This window comes from Aspergillus pseudotamarii, assembly GCF_009193445.1.
Source record: "Aspergillus pseudotamarii strain CBS 117625 unplaced genomic scaffold BDV38scaffold_19, whole genome shotgun sequence".
Classification (NCBI taxonomy): Eukaryota; Fungi; Ascomycota; class Eurotiomycetes; order Eurotiales; family Aspergillaceae; genus Aspergillus; species Aspergillus pseudotamarii.
In genome coordinates, this window is record NW_022475033.1 from 340,347 (window position 1) to 364,445 (window position 24,099).

The 24,099-nt window shown below is 47.5% G+C and overlaps 7 protein-coding genes across 7 annotated transcripts; 2 read left to right on the forward strand and 5 right to left on the reverse strand.

The window, feature by feature from the left end:
* Positions 1 to 473: 473 nt before the first annotated feature.
* Positions 474 to 2,561, forward strand: BDV38DRAFT_281755 (gamma-glutamyltransferase; the record flags this gene model as incomplete). The annotated part of the gene is made up of 7 exons (XM_032059626.1): positions 474 to 710; positions 771 to 804; positions 859 to 1,018; positions 1,073 to 1,652; positions 1,706 to 1,866; positions 1,918 to 2,051; positions 2,113 to 2,561. 7 exons carry the CDS (start codon positions 474 to 476, stop codon positions 2,559 to 2,561), a joined length of 1,755 nt encoding a protein of 584 aa, XP_031914886.1.
* A 589-nt stretch (positions 2,562 to 3,150) lies between these two features.
* BDV38DRAFT_291868 (putative pre-mRNA splicing factor) lies at positions 3,151 to 6,434 on the forward strand (the record flags this gene model as incomplete). Its single annotated transcript, XM_032061853.1, has 3 exons — positions 3,151 to 5,086; positions 5,797 to 5,870; positions 5,949 to 6,434. Exons 1-3 carry the CDS (start codon positions 3,493 to 3,495, stop codon positions 6,432 to 6,434), a joined length of 2,154 nt encoding a protein of 717 aa, XP_031914887.1. The 5' UTR covers positions 3,151 to 3,492.
* A 1,460-nt stretch (positions 6,435 to 7,894) lies between these two features.
* BDV38DRAFT_60982 (Zn(II)2Cys6 transcription factor) lies at positions 7,895 to 9,791 on the reverse strand. Its single transcript, XM_032063633.1, has 3 exons — positions 9,430 to 9,791; positions 8,714 to 9,376; positions 7,895 to 8,656 (listed from the first exon to the last, which is right to left on the reverse strand). The coding sequence occupies exons 1-3, from the start codon at positions 9,706 to 9,708 to the stop codon at positions 8,375 to 8,377; spliced, it is 1,224 nt and encodes a 407-aa protein (XP_031914888.1). The 5' UTR covers positions 9,709 to 9,791; the 3' UTR covers positions 7,895 to 8,374.
* Positions 9,792 to 12,281: 2,490 nt separating this feature from the next.
* Positions 12,282 to 12,967, reverse strand: BDV38DRAFT_281759 (C40 family peptidase; the record flags this gene model as incomplete). Its single annotated transcript, XM_032059627.1, has 3 exons — positions 12,282 to 12,396; positions 12,451 to 12,552; positions 12,645 to 12,967. The coding sequence occupies 3 exons, from the start codon at positions 12,965 to 12,967 to the stop codon at positions 12,282 to 12,284; spliced, it is 540 nt and encodes a 179-aa protein (XP_031914889.1).
* A 1,792-nt stretch (positions 12,968 to 14,759) lies between these two features.
* BDV38DRAFT_270358 (transcription factor domain-containing protein) lies at positions 14,760 to 17,174 on the reverse strand (the record flags this gene model as incomplete). The annotated part of the gene is made up of 9 exons (XM_032057137.1): positions 14,760 to 14,934; positions 15,006 to 15,033; positions 15,189 to 15,680; positions 15,725 to 15,771; positions 15,917 to 16,056; positions 16,116 to 16,166; positions 16,307 to 16,664; positions 16,897 to 16,969; positions 17,153 to 17,174. The coding sequence occupies 9 exons, from the start codon at positions 17,172 to 17,174 to the stop codon at positions 14,760 to 14,762; spliced, it is 1,386 nt and encodes a 461-aa protein (XP_031914890.1).
* An 882-nt stretch (positions 17,175 to 18,056) lies between these two features.
* BDV38DRAFT_281761 (cytochrome P450) lies at positions 18,057 to 19,628 on the reverse strand (the record flags this gene model as incomplete). Its single annotated transcript, XM_032059628.1, has 3 exons — positions 18,057 to 18,929; positions 18,982 to 19,509; positions 19,578 to 19,628. 3 exons carry the CDS (start codon positions 19,626 to 19,628, stop codon positions 18,057 to 18,059), a joined length of 1,452 nt encoding a protein of 483 aa, XP_031914891.1.
* A 2,864-nt stretch (positions 19,629 to 22,492) lies between these two features.
* On the reverse strand, positions 22,493 to 24,002 carry gprC (the record flags this gene model as incomplete). The annotated part of the gene is made up of 2 exons (XM_032061854.1): positions 22,493 to 23,356; positions 23,412 to 24,002. The coding sequence occupies 2 exons, from the start codon at positions 24,000 to 24,002 to the stop codon at positions 22,613 to 22,615; spliced, it is 1,335 nt and encodes a 444-aa protein (XP_031914892.1). The 3' UTR covers positions 22,493 to 22,612.
* Positions 24,003 to 24,099: the final 97 nt, after the last annotated feature.

Here is a 24,099-nt window from a genome sequence, read left to right on the forward strand (position 1 = left end):
TTATGCTTAGATTGCAGCTGGCTCTTTGCTGGGCCTTGTCAGTTGGAGTCTCCTTATCTCTTGTTTCCATCGTATCATGTACTCTTTGTACCACCTCTCTAAATCATTGAATCCTTTTTCTTGGCTTACAATTCTGCCATATTCTGCTCTTGTCTTCTTATCTACTCACCGGTGTCACAAATGCAGACCCCACATTCTAACTCAATAAGCCGGAATGAGTTTAACCAAACCGAGTGAATTGGTTGGACCAGAGGTCCGAGACACATTGTGCCGAGATGTGGAGAAACAGGTACGATATAAGCTGCTCGTTCTCATGCCTTGACATTGCGCCATCTCTGGGCATTATTTGTATTCTTTTAGTAGTAGTGGTAACTCGTTGGTGACTTTGGCAGCCATTTTTAACCACTTGCGACCTTTAGGGCGCCGAATCAACCACTGGCTGGCCGAGTGACAAGACGGAAAGAGCCTCAACCATGTTTCGTCTCTTACGGAATACGATATCCCTCAGCTTCATACTAGTACTGGCATTGATACATCTACCGGATGTGCTCTCTTCACCACTGGAGCTGTCAACCCACTATGATCCGCGAAGCGCCAATAAAATCGAAGATGTCGAGGAGGGCAAGCTCGGGGCAGTGGCCAGCGAAAGTGCTATTTGCAGTCGTCATGGAACAGAAATGTTGAAGATAGGTGGGAATGCTGCCGATGCTGTAAGTAATGGTGGTGGCTTAGGCTCCTAGTTAGATTAACCTGGCTGAGTTACAATGCAGTTAGTTGCGACGATATTCTGTGTAGGAGTTGTTGGTAAGATGCACCAAAGTAGCGCAGAAGACACGTGAACTGACAAAAGGATACCAGGAATGTACCACAGTGGAATCGCTGGAGGAGGGTTTATGTTGGTGAGGGCTCCTAACGGTTCGTACGAATTTATCGATTTCCGCGAAACCGCGCCTGCAGCTGCGTTCGAAGATATGTTCAAGAACAACACCGACGGATCCACCTCTGGAGGTTTAGCAAGGTAACGGGCACTTATTCAATCAAGACGAGGAACAGACGACTAATGTGTACCAAGTGGTGTTCCTGGTGAAGTACGTGGCCTGGAATACCTTCACAAGAAGTATGGTTCTCTTCCATGGTCAACCGTCATGCAGCCTGCCATCCAGACGGCCCGTCAAGGGTTTCCGGTGGGTCGTGATCTCGTTCGTTATATGAACTCGGCCGTCGGAGATGGGGAAGACTTCTTGTCTAAAGATCCGACATGGGCTATCGACTTTGCTCCTAATGGAACTCGCCTCGGTCTTGGAGATACCATCACCCGTAAACGCTACGCAGATACGCTAGAGACAATTGCCAACAACGGCCCGGATGCTTTTTATACAGGCCCAATTGCGGAAACCATGATACAGGCGCTACGAGCTGCGAACGGCACAATGACACTGGAAGATTTGCGTAACTACACTGTTATTATCCGAAACACCTCGCAAATTGACTACCGAGGGTACAAAATTACTGGAACAACCGCCCCCTCCAGCGGCACTGTCGCCTTGAACATTTTAAAAGTTTTGGATACTTATGACAGCTTCATGGCACCCGGCAACGTGAATCTTAGCACGCATCGTCTGGATGAAGCTATACGTTTTGGATATGGATTGGTAGGCAGATTCTCTTTATATTGCCCCCTACATCTAACTAACTCGACATTAAGAGAACCGAACTGGGCGATCCGTTATTCCTTGAAGGATTGGATGAGTACCAGAAAGATATGCTGAAACAGTCGACTATTGATGAGATTCGTGGGAAGATCTCCGACTTGCACACACAGAACGTGTCTGCTTATGATCCTAAAGGCCTTGAAAGCCTTGACACGTAAGCCAATACTCGCTAATCCTCATTATTCAGTAGTACTAACCGGGCTAGCCCTGGAACGTCGCATATCGCTGCTATTGATCATACTGGACTTACTATTTCGGCCATCACAACCATCAACTTGCTTTTCGGTAGTAAAGTTATGGTGCCAGAGACAGGAATGATTATGAACAATGAAATGGATGGTTCGTGATCACCCAGACGGTCTCTTCTGCAGACTGGAATTTACCTGCTGATACTATGCAGATTTCTCAACACCTGGCTCATCCAACGCCTTTGGATACGTCCCATCCGAAGCGAACTTCATCCGACCGGGAAAGCGACCTCTGTCGTCTATTACTCCAACTATAGTGACACATCAGAATGGATCCGTTTTCTTTGTTGCGGGTTCGGCTGGGGGGAGTCGAATCATTACAGCAACTATACAGAATATCATCTATGCTGTCGATGAGGGCTTGTCGGCAGCCGAGGCTTTGGCTAAACCACGTCTCCACGATCAATTAATCCCCAATCAGGTCAAGTTCGAGTATTCCTACAACAATGAGACGGTTGCTTTCATGAAATCCCTTGGCCACAATGTGACCTGGGTTGCTCCAGTGGACAGCACTGCGCAGGCAATCCGGGTATTACCGAACGGAACATTCGATGCCGCTGGGGAGCCTAGGCAGCTTGACTCTGGCGGTTTCGCGGTCTGAGGACTAATCTCTAGCTACAAGCTATGCGGCCTACGGGCTATCTGCCACCACGGATACAATGATAGATTGATCCTTGAACATATTTCAAGCCTCGACACTGTCTATATGGGAACTTTAGGAGACGCTTGAAGATATAGATAAAAGGTTCCTCAATTGCAAATACATATACTAAGAGATATCTTATGGATACGCTTGAGACGGCGCCGACTCTCCACCGGTCCTAGGCTGGCCACTTCTTCGCTGATGTGACCGTCTATAATTCCTTGCAGACAGATATCGTAAATGATCGTGAAAATAACACATACTCCGGCTATATTAGTATAGGGTACAAGAGGGGCTATAATATAAATCAAAGCCGGTATACAGCAATTTGACTAATGGCAATTGAACAAATAAGCCCAGATGGTTACCAAACGATTACTCGGTGAGGACGTGAACAAGTTGAACTTAGCCCCTGCGACCACTTTTAAGGTTATTAATATCTAATTGGTCCGTGCGCGTCCACCGCGTTTCGCGTTCACACATTTCCTATCGGCGACGCTCCATTCATCCAGATCTTCTTAAATAGGGAAGTAACGGACTAGACTATTGACTTACACACACTCAATTACCAGTCTACAAAACATTTTACTTCACGGATCCTACAAATAAAGTCATTTGTGTGTTCCCCGCCAATCCACCTCCATCTCTCGGCCCGGGATCATGGTGGAGCTCTAGCTCACGCATAGCAGCCAGGGTTTACAGCATTGGACTATGACAGCCATACACACAATCCTCCCCTCAAATAGTGAATACACCCACGATACCATTCACCGAAAGCGACCCCCACTAACACCACAACGATTGTGTTAGCCATCTGACCTACGTTGCCCCTTTTCTCGATCCTGAATATGCCCGACTTTATTGCATCGTCCTACCACCACTCGACCGGATGAATAGCTTAATCAAGCGAGTCTTCTCCCTGTTCTCTATCCAACAACCCCAAAGGGACATCGCTCCTCCAGCGGAATGGGAAAAGACCTCCGATGAGTCCAAGAATATGGATCGTCCCAAGCCTGTCTCTGTCGTCGTCTCTCCCCCCGCCTTCGATCTCGATTCCTATGAATCCTTCGATGAGGATTACTTCCGACGAACGGTTGATGAAATTCTCTCCGATCAGACTAGTTTTGAGAAAAGCTTTGACGAGTACTCCGGCGCTAAGATGATGGATGGGACCTGTGAGAAGAGGGTTAGCATGTCGAGGGATTCTGGCCTTGGCAGCTCGGGACATAAGGCGTCCCCTTATTTTCAGAGTAAGGTGGCTAGGAAGAAGCCTGTGGCGCATAGGGTTATCCAGAAGATTGAGAGCTCAGATGACGAAGATGACGAAGAGGAGGATGAGGAGATGCTGGTTTCGGAGAAAGCCGAGCGGTTTTATGATAAACAGAGTGGGAGAAAAGTGGTCAAACGGAAGAATCCTGCCGATTCTATCGTTAGGATTAAACACGAGGAACTTGAGAAACGAGGGCTTCATGTTCCGGAGGAAGAGGTCAAACCTGCTACTCGGGCTCCTGCTGTGATTGATGTCGATGCCTGCGATGATGAGGAGCTTGAGGAAGTCTCAGAGGAGAAACACGTTTTTGCGTCTGTTTCGGAGGAGGAACATGACCGTCTTGTTAAGTTCCTTCTTGGTCATCCTTTTATGCGCGAAGGCGCGTATCCAGTGAAACGGTCCGCACGGCGCAGGTTCATAAGTGATGTGCGACGGGAGGCTTCTATCTCTGGCATGGATGAAGGCACCCTGGGTGTACTCACAAAGTGGATCAAGAAGACGTATCTCGAAGTTTGCATGGTTGCCGACGCTGACAAGGAAGGATCGGAGTTCGGTGATGAGATCGATGATAAGAACGTGGGTGAACATGGGTCACGAAGGAAGTCGAAGAAAGACCGGAAGAGAAAAAGGACTAGTATTGATCAAGCAAGGGAAAAGGCCAAGGCAAAGAAGACGAAGAGACCTGACATTTCAATGGTCCCTAGCAAACAAGACGTGCGAGAAGTCATAAATATTGATAGCGACGATTCCGCGGTTGCGATCTCTAAGTCCCCCTCCGCAGACATCCAAGTTTTGGGAAAGGCATCAGGTCCCCAGTCCGATCTCCAACGCACGCCTACCTCCCGTCGTGGTCACCACGAGATTGCAAAACCTGGAAGAGCGGTCATTGAACCTGTTACTCCCATAACACCAACTACCCTTTCAGGGCAGAGGGGCAATGAACGGACCATCTCTAGCAAGAAGCTATCGCTGCCAAGGCCTGGATATCATAATTCCACTCCTAATAAGGATGTCAATAGCAACGAGAGAAATCTTCAAGTATCCCAGGAGCGTACTTCGCGGAACGACTCGCCTAAGGAGCGCAGCGTCTCTTCTACTGCGGACCTCCCGAGTTCACTTTCGAAGAATGCCAAATTGCCAAGTAAAATACCAAACATCGCCGAAAGTTGCGAAAGGAAGAAGAAGAAGAAGCGCGAAAAGAAGGATAGAAAGCGTCATTCCCGGAAGGAAAGAATAAGGCTTCAACAGTCTGAGATTGGCCAGCTTTCCCGAAAAGGTGACCAACAGGCACAGAAACACCCAGCAGAAAAGAATTCGTTTGTGCACAAGACAGTGTCCATGGATGACCCTTTTTGGGATATGGATTTTTAAATCCCGATGATTCGCAAGGATTGACCGCCTGCGTTGAGGTGAGGTCGAAATATTTTAGGAAATCATCAAGGCAGAATAAGAAAGGGGGATCATGTGCTCCTAGGAGTACGACAAAGTTATCAAAGCATTCGATACCTGAAGAGATGCTCCTTATGTTGGAAAGTTTGGAGTTGTCGCCCGACATTCTTTTGTCTAACTCTGATTTGAGCGATATACCCGATGATACCAGTTCTATTGATAACGACCCCTCCTTGCCCCATCGCATACCACGTATAATACTCCCAAGAGATCACATCGTGGACAGCTCCACGGAGTCTCCTAGGACTCCAGCCAATGGCGCGTCTCCGGTTAAATCTCGCATCGAACCTGCAAAACCATCACTTGTCAGACCCGCCAAAGTATCGCCCTACTTCCCCCAGCCGCTTGTGGATCCTGAATCGTGCATACCCTTTCCTCCGATTGATGCCGACTCTTTCGGACTGGTCCAAGAGCAGCTTGCACACGATCCGTTCCGCCTGCTTATCGCTACTATATTTCTAAACAGAACTCGAGGAGGAGTTGCTCTTCCCGTCTTGTTCAAGGTCTTTGAGCGATTCCCTACTGTCGAAGCAATGGCTACAGCGGACGTATGTGACCTTGTGGATATGATACGTTCTCTTGGATTTCAGAACCAGCGGACGAGGAAGTGTATTAGTCTAGCACAGACCTGGATGTGTCGCCCACCGAAAAAAGGTGAAAGATATCGCAAACTCCACTACCCCTACAAATTAGATGGACGAGATATCCGACCACGAGAGTGCATTGATGATGCAGACCCGCGTGTGGCCTGGGAGGCCGCACATCTACCAGGGGTGGGGGCTTATTCTCTGGATAGCTGGCGAATCTTCTGCCGAGACGAACTTCGAGGCCTAGCCAAAGATTGGAAAGGGTCCGGTGCAGCTAAGGCGGACTTTGTTCCGGAGTGGAAATCAGTTCTGCCACATGACAAGGAGTTGCGGGCATATCTGACCTGGATGTGGCTTAAGGAAGGTTGGGTATGGGATTGTCAGACAGGACATAGAACTCGAGCTAGTGAGAAGATAATGCGAGCTGCACACCGCGGCGGAGTGGCCGTTGAAGAGAATGGGAATTGGATACTGGAGAAATTACCAGTAAAGAAAGCTGCGAATGGTCTGACTATAAAGGATTAAACGTTGGCGGATTACATGGATATGGAGTTAGTTGGTCGATAAGTTGGAATGGATGAACATCATCGTGATTGTTGTTTCAGGGTAGACCTTATTAGATTTGAAACAGTCCCAATATGATACCCTTAATTGCCTCCTCATCTTCTTATTCTTAACTTCTGGGCATGTATAACACAGAAAATAATCAGTACGGGCTTCAGAATGGCAGATTCTACAATACACTTCGAAGCCTCCCTTTTCCCAACTATTGGGATTTTCTAGACTATGCCACAGGGCACATTAGAGACTCCCAGTATAACATCTTCCTGGTATACAGGGGTATACAGGACATTTGGGTTCAAGATGCTTAGGATTTTATGGAGGAGCAGATTGAGAGCAAATCTATAAGTTAAACAATATTATCATCTCGATTAGTGAATAATCTATAGTCTACTTATTTAGCCTTACTCAGAAAATCTTATAATACAGTTACGGGTGACTTCTTATGAAAAATTATACTAATATAGATTCATAACTGTGTTCAGCCCTGCAGGGCGCAGTGTACAATGTATTGGTATGACAACGGATTAATAACACGCGAAGAGCAATGTACTCTGTATATGTGTGCCGGAACCAGTATGATTCCTAAAGATCCTTCCTTTACCGCTGAGAAAACAGATAACTTATCTTGAGTTGTAGCTCAAAACTTCCACCACGGCCCATACAAGGGATTACGGAAAGATATCGATCTCTTTAATCTAATTGTTAACTGCCCGCTCCCTCCCCTCGCTATGGAAAGTATGTTGTCCATATTTCCGTTCCTTTGGTCTTGCGTATTCTTTCCTTAGACTATACCTCCGGTGGAAGCTTTGGATTCTAGATAATGAATTACTCAGTTTCATGCAACCATCACAATAATCTGTTCTAATTGTCTTCTGGCATCTATGGCTTTCTATCTCTATCAGACAAAAAACACGGGTATATAGTATGGTACTTTGAAGCATCGCTCGCAGGCATGCAAGTCATGTCATACAAACACAATGAAGTTCAGTCACTGTCCTCTCTAGATGCTATACCATCCACTAACAATGAGTCCATTTTAAATGGTTGCCAATCTTTGAGCGGCATTCGAGTTTAGATTGTGTCGATTGTCGCCGGTGCAATACCCAAAAGGGGCGCGCAAGGTACGAAGCTCGACTCAACCTCAAGCCTTCTGCGGACCGTAGTCAGGAAAGTGAGAACGTCAGTCTCTCAAGTGAGAGCATACGCTCGGGGCTATCCTCCGGACGATCTCCCCAATCATCCAGTACTTCCCTTTTTATCACCAGGCCAGCTTCGACGGTCTCGAAGATGACCCACATGCAGCATGCTTAGCATAATTATGCCTTTGTCCGGCCTGGTGATTTAGTCAGACATATATTCTGAGGGTTCCGTGAGAGGCGACTAGCCGTCCGCCGCGTGCGGGAGAGTAGAACATGGAATATATCGAAGAAGGGACCGCGACATTCAACGCAACCCGACCTCTTGGTACATGTTCACCATCTGCTGCCTCACCATCTTTGCCAACGGCCAGGACTTGCCCAGCATATTCAGACCGCCGATGCTCAGTTGAATTCGCGTCTTAAGCGACTCGACCTTGTCAGGGGTCGACATGATCAGGCATGCTGCCGTGTGCACAATAACACACATTGCCAGAGCACATGTAAAGAAAGGAGTCCGGGACTTGATCGTACTCGGTAGAGTGACGAGATTGGATAACATATCCGCCGCGCGAAGGAACTTTTGGGAATGCAGATCCAGTTCCGTAGGCGGTGGGTTGTTGTTGCAGACTCGGAGCCGGGTGCACCAGGTTCGAGCGTGGAAAGAAGCAAAGCGCATGCTGGAACGAGGGTGGTGGAGATATATCAGTGCGCTGGTGGTATCGGTTAGTCCTTTGCTTTGGGGACGGATATCCTTTAGGATCCTTACAGGTAGGTGATCATCTCTGCTTGGAAGAGCATTTCGTCAATATTCGAGCTGTCTAAAGAGGTGCCATCTTGAGATGAAGGTATTTGCATGAGCGACGAGACAAGAGTGGCGTCAACTGTCTCAACCCGGGCTTCAAGGTCAATATCCAGTGAGCGGTTCACTTCCATGACTAGCCCGAGGTTCCGCGCAGCTTCAATTCGGTAAGTGAAGGTGGAGCTGCATTGGTCGAGAGACCAGCTCTGTTTGAGATCGTCCAGGGTCCGTGTATTTGGCGTGATCTTCCCAATGTCAGTCCATATCACTTGTGTTTATTTGGGGATTAAGAGGGATTATACCTCACTAGCAGAATTATAAACCTCCTCAGCGCAAGGCAATTGGACGTCCGCCTTCTGGGGGAAAAGACGATACGGGATTTGGCCTCGCATAGCTGTCAACAACCCGTCTACAACATACAATTCCCAGAACGTCCTACGCCAGCTTTCGGCGAGCACCGAATTACCCTCAGAGTTTATGAGAGCGAAACTGGCACGGTTCATTCCCAGCTCTAGAGCGAGATCAATCGCCATTTGGATTTTCATGTGCGCGTTCTCTTCTTGGCCATGGGCATGTTCGATGATCGCAAGTAGCAGCAGTCCTTGAACTTTGAATCCGTCCCGCGGGGTGACATCCGATAGAACCGTATATGCTGCCGGCCGGAATTCTTCCTTGAATCTTACATCGGGGTAGTAATGTGCGCCAATGTACCGCACAATCCCGGTGATATAGGGAGGTATCCGGTGCTGAAGCGGAGAATGAAGTACTTTTCTTGGGATCAAGAAAGGGTGTGACCGGTGAAAGTTTTGATAGTATAGCTGTACCATTGGATCATAAGCTATCTCAGGGGTAATCCTTGCGACTGGCTCAGGCTCGTGCCAGGTCGTTGTTGTGGTATCATCCTGGAGGCAAGGAATGTCCCATACTGGCGGCGTTTCGAGCCCATGGAGAAGCGCCGGATCTGCCTGTTCTTATTAGTCCAGCCACGCCGTGATCAAGGGCCGGTCCGGAAGCTCACCTCCAAATCTGTTGCTAGAGTGGTGGCATTCAGCCAGGTAGCAAAATCGTCTGCAGTCAACATTTGTTCGTCGAACCGCGGGGGGGATTGATTGCTCTGTTTGGTACGCAATCCTCGCCTCGACCGTACATAACGACATTCTGAATTGGTGGATTGGCAACGAGTACAGGCTGGCAACAGGGCATCGCACTTTAAATGGCGGCGGCGACAGGATACACAAGCTAACGAAGAGGGCTGCCGGGATGACGGCGGCTTGGACGGGGTGGTAGGATCCTGCATTGTATGTACATATGTATGTGGCCCAGACAAAGAAAGGTCAGGGTCACACAAGGCGGGGGGGGAACAAAGGATTAAGTTGGACTCTAGCTCCAGATCATCCAAGGTTCCATTTACTTGGTGTATCTATAAATCTATAGTAGTTCGGATGTGCTTTACCGTACCGAACTATGCGGTTAGTCCGGTGGTCCCCGTTCGTCGATCCCGAGATCCCCGAGTCGGCGACCAATCTGTTCGGCGACAAGTTCCACTTCACGCTGGATCCCGTCCTTCATAAAGTATTCGCGTTCGCTGCTGCTCCCTTACTTCCTATTGATTTGACCCTGACTCGTATCCATACTGCGAATGCGAATAGATCTGAACCGGGGTTGAGTCCCCGTCCGGGGAATTACGTCACTGCCATGATCAACGCATAGTTATCACATACTCTAATATAACACAATATCCCCGAACCAGACGTTGAACCGGAATTCATATCCTTCGGCTTCCATCCTCCGCAATTTGTCGGCATCCAATATGCATCTGCAAATCCTTCAACTCCCCGACCTTCTTGGCCTCATCACATGTCCCAGATCTCGTTGATCCCGCCGTCAGTGTCTGATACCTTCTCGAGTCTCAACTATGGAGAGCTCACGTGAAGGGGGTTGCCGACTTAATGGAGACACGATCATTGGAACCGAAGATCACACTGGGAGGCACGTGAGCCCACACCCAATGTTGCAGAGAGGACACCATATACGGCTGAACCAGGATATCGGGTTGACAGGGAATGCTAAATTCCCAACAGCAAGGATATAATAATCCGAAGGATACACTGCAGAGGAGTGCATACATGGTGCCGACTGAAGAATCACAATACGAGCTTAGCCCAAAAGGCTATTATTATTCTGCGGTGTTTGGGTTGAATCATAACGCATCCACATCAGGTGTGACCGGGATTTGCTTTATGCACGAAGAAAGTGGTTCCAACTAGTGGAAAGGGGCGAACCGTCCGTGCGAGGCTTGATGACCATGCAATCAGTTCTGCAACGTCAACCTGATAAGTGACAGACAAATTAAGGGACGCCACATTTAACTCGGTGACGCTTGTCAAACGCCGTCCACACGGTCGGCGACCTTTAACCATTCCTCCGGGTTTCAATTATGGTGAATGCCAGGGGTGGCATGATGACAATTTGTCTTCCTCCACTTTCGCTTGGGATTTGGGGGTGGGGGCAAAAGTGGATGGATCGCCCGGGGGCTGAAAAGTCTTGTGATAGGCGAAGACGCGTTCCCGACTTGGTCCCCGAATGAATGCCAAGTCACATCCACTCGTTTCACCTCGGACACAAACCTCAATCCCCACCAGCACTAGACCGTGAACGGTTAACACTCGCGCTTTAATGCCTGAAGTATTCAGTCTCGACTCAATTGCTCCACCGACAGCATCATCCGTGTTGTTACTGTGACGATGCCTGGGCCAAGTCGTGGCTAAGAAGAGCCTTTTGTTAAAGACCCTCTCGGCGCGCAAGCATCAATAAAGCCAACCACACAATGTCACACACTCAGTGGACCTCGCCGCCGGTCCCTTGAGCAACCATGAATTATGAGTCTACTTTTCAGGAATACACGCAGGAACCCTAGGGTCACTCAGTTCCATGCACCAGCCATTTGGGACAAATAACCGCGTTCACATGTTCAACAGCTCATAGTCTTCTAGACCCTAAACGCTGTCACACATACAGTCTCCCGAGGCTCTCAGCCCGGGTGGAACGCCTTGAGAACCTTTTACGGCGACGCATCTTCTATAGAGTTGCACACGCCTGCCACGCAAAGAAAGGAGTCACCATTCTTGTGCAATTGAAGGTGGTCTCGAACGGTATCGTAGGTAACACAACCATGTTTCTTTGTCCACATCGGTTGGACAAGTCTGGCTTCAGTGTAATCCGTGCGCTGGTAGCAGAAGGCGTGTCATCCCCGCGCAATATCCAGGAGGCGAACACGACCTCCGCAAAATGTCTGGACCGTATTGAGCGTAGGGTATTCGAATTCTGTTATTTGCCTGACCTACGACAAGGTGAAGTCAACATGAAAGCAGTCACTACGACCTGTACGTCCGCTGATAGATGGCATTTTTCATGAAGGACATTCTTGCGTATAACTATCGTTCATAACTTCCTAAACGTTGTTTGGCAAAGCATGAAGTGGGGTGACGTAGCATCTTGCAAATTTGCTAGGAGGTATCTTCCTTCAGGAACAACTTTACTTTCCCGATGTGTTGCGAGGCGAGCTACAGAGTAAAGTTCGAGCTATTCAGCAGGCTGCCGACCTGAAGACACGACGTTCAATGTCTCAGGTGGCCCTACTGCTCAGTCAACTTGCTTTGCCTTGAAACGTGTATTGGATAGTCTAGGAATGCAGCGGAGCATCGCGGAGCATCGCGGAGCATTGAATACCACTTCCAACGACTAGATTACGTCTAGACTACTTTCATCTACCTCATCAGATACCAGTCATTGTCTCTAGAGTATCTACAAACAATAGTGTACACTATCCTTTCCACTCACTCATCTCGCCAGCAGACATAGTACTCCCGATCAAGCAAACCGCACAACATAAGGGCAAGGCTTCTCCCCAAACTTCGCGATACTGTTCTCCTGAACCTTATTCACGTCGTCATTGGGAGCATTCCACATCCGATCACCAGAGTCCCTGTCACAATTAGCACCTCCGATTATATCCTTGAAGAAAGAAGGGAAAACGTACATCATCAACCCAACATGGTGAATACTCTTCCTATTCGCACAATCACACTCCCCACCAAAGAAAACAGCATCGCCCGCTCTGCGCTGCTCATACGGATATTTCCTAAGCAACAAAACCCATTAGCCTTATCTGCCTTCCCAACACACATACTATGCAAGCCAAAAAGAAAAGAATGAAAAGAAAAGAAAACATACTTATACTTCAACTCCTTCTCCTCCGCACAATACATATCAGACGTCACACGCAGACCCTCCGAGAACAAATCCCGACCCGTGACCTGGCACACAGCCCAACAGACGAGTCCGGAGCAGTCATACCCGGTATCGCCGTACTGGTAGGGCGGTTGGTCATGTGTGGGACCCTCACAGGATCCGCCGCCCCAGGCGTAGGGCGTTCCTGCTGCTGTTAGGGCTTTGTTGAGGATTTTCTGGCCGGTGGTGCTGTTTGCGGTGTTGAGGGTTAGGGCATTGGTTGCTGTGAGAGTTGCTAGGAGGGTAGTGAGGAGTGTTGATTTCATTGTGTTGGTTCGTTTTCTTGTATTGGATTGGTCGTCTTTGAGTTGGGATGTCTTGAGTAGAATTGTGGATATTGAATGAATTGAGGTAAGGATGACATGACGGATCTATATACCCAACGGTGTTCATGTGAAGTGTCAATTGTATCTATTTTTACATCGGTACTTCCTCCATTGTAACGTCGTCAGATCTACGATAGGCCTATTTTGAGACAGAATACGAGCCTGAGGCGACGATCATACATGATCGCACCTGGTTCCTTTCTTTGTCAATGACTATAACCAAGGATATCTAGCACCAGAAACAATATATATGCGCTTCCCGACTCTATGACTTAGTCGTTACATTTACCATCCAATTGTATTGGAACTAAGTAGTAGGAGTGTACAAGATCCACCATGATGATGAGGATGATCTCGCCGACGTTAGATGAAAGGAGCGATCAACACGAGAAGTGGAGGGCCAAGAATGCACATCACTTCGCAGGCTTCACAATACTATCAGAACAGGTGAACTAGACGTCAGTTGTGTTGATCTTTGCTTTAGATAAACCTACTGAGTACAATTAGACCCCAAGGTCCGTATCGTCATTCGGTTTTCATATCACGGCGGATATCATACCCTTTTCTGCTGATTGGCTGATGTCACCAGGATGAAGGTTATATTAGTTGAATTCCACGCTTAGCTTGCACGATATATATTCTCGGACTGACTAAGTAATTTGCTGTAATTGTGTTTTCATTAAGTAGATACAATTTAGTATCATCTTTCAAAACCAAAAGTCTTCAAATATTCCCTTTCGTCCTGATTAGTCTGGTCGCGTGACGAGTTCCGTGTATTCGGTTGTGGTGATTTGGCGATTCGTTGTACATTGGATTTTATTGGCTTATATTGGTTGATGGCGTGTATGGAATGTATGGAATGGTAAGGGACGGAGTATGAAGGACTCTTTTGAGGATGCCGCTGTACTCGTACCCTATTCAACGCTTGAATATAGATTCAAGATCCACCCGCAAGTATTCCACTTTACTCTCATTCACTGCAGGGCTGACTTTCTTTCCACCAACACCCACATCCACAGTCTGTCCCAGACAAGACCATAGACCAACAGACCTTCCTGGAAGGAGATTGATCACTGGCGATTTCCTTGGGGTCACAAACAAACATTTCCATTGGACATGCCATCGAGTACCGAGTAAGACCACCATGGAACATGACTGGACTCAGATATGTCACATGCGGTAAAAAATGCTTGTTGGGCGGAAATCGCTTAACCCCGGCAATTCATATGCAGCCCAGCTTCCCCCCCCCCCTTGCATACATATCCTCGCCTAGTACTAGTATTCGACTAGAGACAAAACAGACATTTACCAATAATTCCTTGCTGCATGTCGGTCCTGAGTACACTTTCACTTCGGTAGTCACCTTGCATGAACTGGTTTGTTGGGATGGAATCCACATTTGGCAGGTTGAAGACCCCATACGTGTCCCGTGGTGTTATTGGTCATGTCTTGGTGCATATACAGAAGCGAGATAGATTTCTTACTCTGAATGTTTTAGAAGGCCCCTTGCTTCCGTTGCACTCGTCAATTGGAGAGTTTGAATATAGGCTCGTGCGGTGGATTCCTTGGGTTGTTTGTCTCGTTGAGGTCAAATATCTCAGTTACACTTTTATGCTCCGTGTTAAATTCAAGATGTCTGCGATGTGGCTTGAAATCAATGGTTATGTACTGCGTGGACAAGCGTGTACTGATCATCTCATCCAAGCCCTTGTGCTTGGGTATTGTGTCCAGGTCACCGGACAAGAAGCTCGGTTGGATACCTTGCAGTAATCTCGAGGGAGGAGTTCAACGCATACTCCCTCGCTGGTTGCAGGCAATGGGGATGCCGACGTAGTTTTTCACTGTAGTCACTGTCGGTGTGTGGTAGCACATTGGATGAAGTAAGGACAAGGGGATGAACGAATCGGCTATTGAACGAGCAAAATACATTCGATCGTTTTAAGTCATGTGCATCACACAAATGTCTTTAAGGTATAACATTATCCAATCATCTATGTCGCTAAAGGCTACTGGAGGTAAAGAAAGAACAAAAGAAGAGTTTCCAACGCAGATACGCGAAGTAGAAAGGCTTATTCTACGCCAAGAACTCGCGGTCGATGGCCTGGTTCAATTTATCTGCAGCCAGTTAGCCGCTGTCTTGTCAGGAACTGAAACAATATACCACTTATCCCCTGGATAGCTTCAAATGCGATAGAGTAATTCTCTAGGAACTTGACTATCAGCCGTAAGTTATGATATAGCTCCTTCCGAAAGTCGGATAAAGGGGTGGTATCCAGAGCATTGATGTCGTCGGGCGCGGTGTGTTGGATAGCTCGTGCTTTGAGACCCAGCATCAGCATTGCATAGCTGGACTGCACTCCGCAGCATACTACGGTTGGCATGGTTCGAGGGAGTTCACTACCAGACCCTCCGCGGGCGTATTGTGTATTAGCCAGGATGTCGCTGGTGTGATTCGGGTAGAGAAGGTTATCAAGCAACGTGACAATGTTGAGTGCCGCATGCAGGCAGACTTTTGATGACTCCTCACTGGTAAACGGCATCTGAAGCTTGTGAATCTGAGACATTAGCGACAAGTCTTCAACCAAGCTAGGACCGTTGCTCATTTCCAACGGCATATCCATCCGAGAATTACTGTCCGCAGGTATCGATACATCTGGATGTCGTATAGAGCCAGACAAAATATCTTGGAATGCGCACAGTCGGTGCAGTTTGATCCGTGCCCTGTACTGTTAGCTGAGTTACCACTTCCCGTACATGGGCAATATTTACGTGTGTAGCTTGATCTCTGCAAAATCCCTCATGGTCTTCGATGTCATGCATTCAACGGATTCAGGTTGTGGAGCCATCTGAGAGACCAAAGGAGCATCTCGGCTGTGGAACAGCAGAGACGATATCTGCCTGTCAAGCTCCTCCATGCGTTTCGAAACCCATGATGCGTCATCAGCCTCATGCATGGTCCTATCAAGGTCACTGGCGAATACGGCAGATTCGACAAGAACCTGTTGGGCCTCGACGACAAGCTTCCACCCCTATTCACATTTGTAAGTAAATCGGTGTGATTCGGTTTTGTACTCGTGAAATAACATACCTCCGGATATGGAGTTACAAACCACGGATCATAAAGGTCGAAGGCCGGAGACTATGAAGGATAAGTCATGTATCCAGTACAGAACATGTATTTATACGAACCGTTCCGCTAATAGCCGATGCTTGACATGCCATCATATACTGGTTCAACATCAGCAACGACCGGACAGTGAATATACCACAAAGACCCACCGTCATCCACCAAACCCTCCGTTTAGAGTCTGCATACTGTTCTTCCTCTACCGCTTCATGTAGTGCCATACTCATAGCCAGTGCAAGCGCCTGGTTAGCCCGTTGAAGCATGTCATCAATGTTTCCCCGCTGTGCGTACTCATAAATACTAAGCATTGACAATGTAACAACGCCTTCCAGGGGCACTTCCAGTTTTGGATGAAACGGTACTCGTTCAAAGGCTTTGATGGTGTCAGCTAAACCAGTCTGGGAATCTTGGCTCATACTGAGCAGCTCGTAGTCTCTTTCAATGACACCAAGAGCCGTTTGAGCAAAGCAATGCGCATATTCCCGTCGTCTCTTCAAGCACACTGTCGTCCTAGGTTTTCTTTCGTTTGGATGGGGTATCAGAGACAGTATAGCTGAGATAGCCAGGCTCAGGGGGCTCGTCGGTTCAAAAGTTGGAGGGCCCCTAGCTAATGGACGGCTCGACACCGGCTGATGCTCAGATGGGGGCAAGATGGGGAAATAAGGATGAATAAAAACGTAATAAGCGTCAAGTCTAATTCTGTCAACACGACACTTAATGACAGCTCTTCACCCAAGCTTACATATCCTCATTACTGCCGTAGAGTCGTACGGGATTGGATACGGATTTAGAATTAGGGTCGGGGTTGATTTCGTCTACATTTGAGCCAAAGATAGAGTCAAAGATAGAGTCGATTTCCGCAAAGGGCATTTCCACGCTGCGCAGCCCTGCCCCTGGGCCGCACAAGCCTCCCAGTTGGTGGACCCATTCTACATAAAACTCATTAGATACTTGAGTCTTATCAATACCATCTAAAGAACAGGTCAAGAACGACTTACCATCTCCTGAGGTTGGCGACATCCCCGTGTTTCTGGACGTCTTTGGTAGGCGGTGATTTCCCAACGCCACAACAGATGTTATTGTATCGCAACGAACGGTGCTACCTTTATGCTTCCTACTAGAACAATAACGTGGACCTCCTCGTCGGCTGGGCACATAAGAGCAAGATTTTCCTTTTGCCATGCAGTTGGAGCAAAATGTCTGGCCATCACAACGTATGCGCAACGCACGACTGCCACAGGACGAGAACTCATTCAGTCAGTCATCCACTTCATATATGCCAGGAACCGCACCAAGAAAGACAGGCTAGTTTGACAGGAGGACGGCTGGATTTCTGGCAAATAGAACGTGTATTTTTGAGATCGGCGGTCATATCTCAAATCCCGGTCAATAACGAGCAAAGTTAAAAAAGGAAAAGATCATACTCCGTACTCCGTCCTGCAGAAATGGAGGGGTTTGCGTATGGCATGGTTAGGTTTTGTATCGGCCGATGAGAAAAAAAAATCCAAATCCCGAATAGCGTAAGCGAATCCCGACTTGATGTCAATCAACCATACAATCAAGTGGTCCATATGGTGGAGCTTTGATGGAATGAGTCTTGGCAACGGGTATGGCTTGGATGATCCGGCATCAGCCGAGAGCGAGAAGAATGAGGGATTGGATCTTGCAGATCGGGAGATAACTTTTTCCCTTTTTCAAGGTGGAGTCACCTGCTTGTTTGGTGTTTGCTTCTTTTGTTGTGTGGCTTGTTCGGGATTTTGCTTTATTTTTCCCCTTGCTGTATTTAAAGTTTGGGGTTTTCAAGGCTATGACAGGTTATTAATACTTCTACGCCTTGGACAGACACGGGAACTAACAAACAGAAAACAAGGATTTTGCCATTTCTTGCTGACATGACGCCTTTTAGTTACACTGGATCTCGCACTGATGCCCTTTCGGTGAGATTAAGAAGTAATTCACTGGCCGCATGTTCTCCCATGTCGCACTTGGCGCCAATCTGACCCCTCCACACTCTCGGAAGAATTGAGCCGTCGCCAGTCGAAGTTCCATCCAAGCCAGATGAATCCCAAGACAGATTCTACCCCCAGCACCAAACGGTGAGAATGCCTTCTTGGCAGGCTCCGAAACGCTCGTGTCCGTCGTGAGCCAGCGGCTGACATCAAACCTCTCGGGATCTGCATAAATATCCCCGTCCCTGTGGATTGAATAGGCCTGGGTGCTCACGGTCATTCCTTGAGGAATGAAGTAGCCACAGAACTTCGCTCCACCTTCAGGTGTCTCTCGAGGCAACGCCCCTGGTGCTGCTCCATAAAGCCTCAACGCTTCCATAATGACTGCGTTAAGCAGCGGTAACTCCTCCAATGCAGCGTCATTGAAATCGGCGCTGAGGCTGTTGACTTCTTCTTCTAGTTCGCGTTGCAGCTTCGGCTGTGAGAGGACTGCCCATACAAGGTACGTAAGAGTGATTGCGGTTGTATCTGAGCCGGCCACGATAAGATTCCCGGCCTCCAACACCACCTCTTCGTCGGTAATAATACCGTCGCCCTTCTCCGACTCATACACCATACCTGCAAAGATGTTACGACTAGCATTACTGGTCGTCCGGCTATTTGTTATCGCCCGCTGCCCATATTGGAAAAGGTAGTCGGTCGCACGGAACATGTTCCGGAAGGATGAAAGAGGAATGTGACGACCGAGCCATGCCACCAACGGAAGCTCTGCTCCGATTCCAGAGCCCATCATGGTGGATTCCAGCACATGTATGTATTGGTTTTTCTAAAAGATTAGTCACAGGCCGATGCACCACGCGTTTGTGTATGCGACTTACTTTCCCAACACGAAGCATGTCAAACGACTCTCCGAACATCAAATGCCCGCTCACATCTGTCGCAAGGAACGTCCACCATTTGAGCAAGTCAGACTTCCCGTCTGCCTTTAACTCCCGCCGGATCTGAGAGACTGCCAATTGTACCTTCTCCCTGACAGCTGGCTCCCAGGTTCGGCGCAGTTCTGATTTCGAAAATGGTCGTGCAAACAGCTTCCTCCTTGTAGCATGCTCTCTAGGGTCTCTCATTGTAAAGACTCCAGATCTTTTGGAGGGAACGAACTTTTCGTACCATTTTGACTTCAAAAATGGAGATCCGGCACGATGAATTTCCCTGAATTCCGCAAGTGAAGATATGTCAACCTCGTCCGGGGCAACACGGACAATTGGACCATATTTCCGGTGCAGCTCGTGGACGAAATAAATGCGATTTCCAGTGAGACTTGCGAACTTCAGAGGTAACCTAGTCAGGACCGTATATAATGGGCCTGGGATGCGCCGAAGAGGGGATGTGAAAGCTTTATAGAGGACCTAGTATGGTGAGTCACCGAATTATTGAATGAGCGCCCATCAGTAAGCGCACACGAAATATGTATTACCTGAACGATCCACAGCGTAAACGCAATGCCCAAATATATCTGCCACTCCATATTGTTAAAACAAGGGATTGGTAATGTACCACGCAATTTGTTGTTCTCAGTCGACCGGCACGTATCACGGTGTTTGGCTTTCAGACAGTAGCACAAATGACAACACTCGTGGTAATTCTATATGCTTACCGTCCGCCTTCCAGAGAGAAGCAATTTACCCCGCCTTTGTCAATTAGATTTACACCTATCATCTAGCTCCGGTGTTGATGTCTGGATACTAAGCCCGTACGCCTTTTATTCGGTGTACCCCTCAGCGCGCTAGTTAGTTATGCTATGCTAGGTTGACTAAGCCGATCTCGCATCGTCGCAAGCCCGTCAACGGAAGATGTCGAGATACTTTAGTCACAGCCGACCACCGACTCGCTAAGCGAACGGCAATTGTTTCGGGTGTATAAGAGCAAGCAGAGCCCGGCAAGACGCAGCATGTTGTCTTGAGTCAATAACATGGTTTATTGGGCGGGTCGGGATCTGTTCTCTAACGTCAGTGCTCGGTAATTGAATGGAAGCGAGTCGATCGAATTATCGGGATCTGGAAAGATTGTGGGGTATCGGTATCAGCTGATACATCCCTAGAGTCAACACGTGTTCTGGATTACTCAAAGTACGGAGTATTACTAATTAATATGTACTGCGTACATGTCCGAATCAGGGCCAGCATACTTCAATTGCAAGTCTCCCTATATTTTATTTCCTGTTATCGTTCTTGTAATCGCATCATGGCCTCCAGAGCTTCCAAGGATAGGGATTACTGCAGCAGCTTGAAGCCTCTTCAGAATTGGACCCTGTCCACTGCACCTAGCTTCCCTCACTTGCCTCAAGGAGTCTAGAACCCCTGTTGTATGTTTGTCTACTGCAGGAGTATCCCAACTCCATGATCTAGTTTTGAGAAATCGCGAGCTAGCTTCTTTGCCAATCTTTTGGGGCAGTGATGGGTGCAAATTGCAGCAGATGTACATAATCACCTTGTTATCTTTGATCTTTTATCCTCCAGACAGCTGCTATTGATCTCTCAGAACAGATTACCATGAATGAAAAATATCTAGGGCACTTATACTGGAGTACCAAGAGAGTCTTCAATTTCTACTTCTTATAATATAGTGAGAAACGAAAGATCATTCCATTCGACCACCTAAAAATGTCCCGACGCCATAGGTGTCTCTCTATAGGGTAATTTATAAGGTAATCTCAGGTTGACATATAGTTTGTAGCGAGCCAGGGGTCTCTGCTACTCTTAAGGGTAGTAGAGTAGTAGCTGGGATAAGATTGCTAAGCTTAACATTAGAGTTGTATATAAGCTTATATCGCCTGCAGTGCCTTTGTACCTGCAGGGATGGCAGCTTCTAAGGTAGTAGTCGGTAGTACATATATTGGGCGAACCGTTGGCAAGAATTGACTAAGAATGATACCAATTTGAATATAAGAGTCAAGCTTCTATTTAGAAATAGCTTGACAACGAGAAATTTGAGCAATTACCGTTCCAGAGTCTTGGTAGGATATATTCCTTTATAGATTAGCGGATTGAGTTTCGCCTCGATCCCGAGACGGAGGTATACTAGAGAATAAACTTTCCCTTTCCTTCCTTTTCACACTCTTTGTTTCAATTTCTATTAATTCTAGTGATAATTAGCAGGGAAATAATTTTGCCGAGACTGAAAACCTTCCTCTTGGTACGAATGTACTATACTGCCTAAGCAGTTATATATTTTGGCACCAATAACAAGGGATGACCGATGTATCTTATCATATACCCTCAGCAACTACCGTAGTATACAATATTAGACTATTTCTTAGCAAAAAGATATTTACTTATTTTATAGGTACTAAACGTGGGACATAGCATGGTGCGAAAAGCCATATACACTGCTCTCCCCATCCACGAACCCATACAAAACTCGAGTTAAAACCTCCAGAAACCCATCAATCTAAAATAAATTTCACATAAACCTACATTTATATTTAATCATTTCAGTAGTACACTGATGATAACAACCCTCAACTAGCGAAAGAAAAAGCCCTGACAAAAGTACCAAAATGCAGAACATAAACACACCACCAACAAGCACAAATCCTGGACCTCATTTCGCCACAGACAAACCAAGCACTACGAAGGTCGGACTTCGCAACCCCTTCCGAAGACAGCCGATAACGTAGCCGGTCTTCTTGCCTCGTCATGACGATCACGAAGATCCCTCCACCGCATTGACACCGCGCGGAACGCCCGTCTTCTCATTTGCTCGGCTCGAGATTTTAAATTAATCCGTTTGGTGAGCCATGCTAAGGCAAACAGGGGCTCCGTGCTCAGGCTCGTTGCTGATCCGGTTTGAGAGCACTTGCATTGTGAGTTAGCGTGTGTAATAGTTTCAGCTTATATAGGCTTGGTTGTGTGGTGAGCTGAATGATCTCTTCTGAGGAATTGTTGTCAGTATATATGCATGTCCGGATCAATACAATTGGATTATGCAGTGGCGTTGTGTGATTTGGGATTATATGTAATTTTCGTATCTTGTTTGATTGTAGATATCTATGCTATTCGAGGGTCTTGATCACAGGCGTTCACGACTTTGTTTCTTCCATGAGAAGGCTCGTCACGGCCCAAAAAGTCATTGGTTGCAAATCTTCATATCTCCTCCCAATATAAGACATGTGTGAAAGGTAGAAGGAAATGGTATATATGTACAGGAAAAATTGTAATGAAAGGCAGGGATAGACCAATCACCCTGGAACTAAAATAAAAATGGCCGAGGGTCTAGGATATCAATAGAAGCGTCATGAATAATAGAAAAGTGAAGAGAGCCCCAGAAAAAAGAAGGGCTGGGCGTCACTAATAAGCGTATTATGTCAAGAAAGTATATGAATGGCGGAGAAGGGAACGTAAGAAAGTGAGAAATAAGGAATAAAGGAAAGGGCATTCGACATTAATGCGATGACGTTAGAAGTTGGCGTTCGTCCGTAAGAGTAATGGCTGCAAGCCAGTTGACTGTCGGCTATCTCCCCCACATCCTGGCGCTCTGCTCGGGACCTCTGCCATTCCCGAAGGAACCTTTGCTTGACCGGTCACTGCTTTCAGCCTCCGGGTACGCAGGCTCGTGGGTGATTTCAATTGTGGTATGTTGATACACCTTTCCTAGAGGTGCCAGTTCCATACCCGAAGACTGTACAATGTTGTCAGTAGATCCCTCACGCACGGTATGGCCGAATTCGTCGTCGTCATCACGGTGTCGATGGGTGCGCAGAACGCTGATATCGGTCCGGGTGTGTTTGCCTTCTGCGGCTGTAATGGTTGTAAGATGGTCAGTCTTCCGGTTTTTGCTGCTTGCAAAGCGGTTGTAGCTGCGATCGCGACTCGGCTCGGATTCCAGAATCAGGTTTCGGCGGGTGAGCGTGTAGAGAAGGACATCAACTAAACCTGAACTGGTGATCACAGCACCAGCGACACAGAAGAAGGCAATGCTTGGAGTTTGACCTTGGGCTGTGGCCATTCGTCCTGCAGCAAGAGGCAATGACAGCACAATGTACGCAACCGGATAGATAATCATGTATCCGATGACACGTCGCAGGCGCTTGAGACTTTCCGTTTGACTGTTTCCAAGAATCGCAGATTGCTTGATCCGACGTCGTAGCTGGAACCACATGATGGCGTAAAGGCAGACCGTTCCGAATTCAGCCAGGAAAATCCAGATATAATGAGTCCACAAACGGATTGGCTCGTACTCTTCGCTGATCCAGCACTGGGGGTTACATTCAGCAATTGATTTCCATATTGGGGAAACGTAGGACCCTTACCCATGCGCCTGAGGGAATGAAGACAAATCGCCCATGAGCTGCAAGCGGAATAATAACCAAGATAGCCACAAAGAGCCATACACCAACCACACCACAAACGAAGACCCGATGGCTGAGCTTGTGACCCAGTGCTACCAGAAGGAATGTATGAACAGCAATTGCCAGCACGAACAAACCACTGCCGGGGTCCCCAATCTGCAGCCAAAATCCTTGAAGAAAGCAGGCCGCCGAAGACGCTTCTATTTTATTCTCCGTAATCCATTTAAGGCAGATCAAAAATGCAAGTGATTGTTGCAGATCGGCCAACACTAGGTTATAAATAAGAACGATGTACTGATTGTAACCGATATATCGTGAGTAGTTGGAGCGCCAGAAAACCAGCCGATAAGTGATGAATAACAGTAACAACAAAGTCGCGATGAAAGATAGGAAGGCCATCACCGTGACCGCAATTAGACCTTTGCGTTGGGCTGAAGGTAGAGGATCGATATCCATTGTAGGGCCTAGATCCGTATAAGCCAGACGCCGTGCAAGGGAATTCCCCTCGTCGTCACGACTGGCCAGCACACTCAACACCTGAGCCAGACTCATTGTCGTTTAACTTCTCGTAGTAATCCTTTCGATCTTGCTGTTATCATTCTTTGTGCGACACGTGAGGAGGCCGTGCCCCAGGGTAGAGCGAAATTGT

Bases quoted from the DNA above. Each gene is read 5' to 3' on its own strand.
- BDV38DRAFT_60982 (XM_032063633.1), bottom strand. From the start codon at position 9,708: ATGCAGGATCCTACCACCCCGTCCAAGCCGCCGTCATCCCGGCAGCCC. The intron at 9,377-9,429 runs GTGAGCTTCCGG...TAATAAGAACAG, and splicing joins CTCTAGCAACAGATTTGGAG to GCAGATCCGGCGCTTCTCCA. The intron at 8,657-8,713 runs GTATAATCCCTC...GACATTGGGAAG, and splicing joins TTTATAATTCTGCTAGTGAG to ATCACGCCAAATACACGGAC.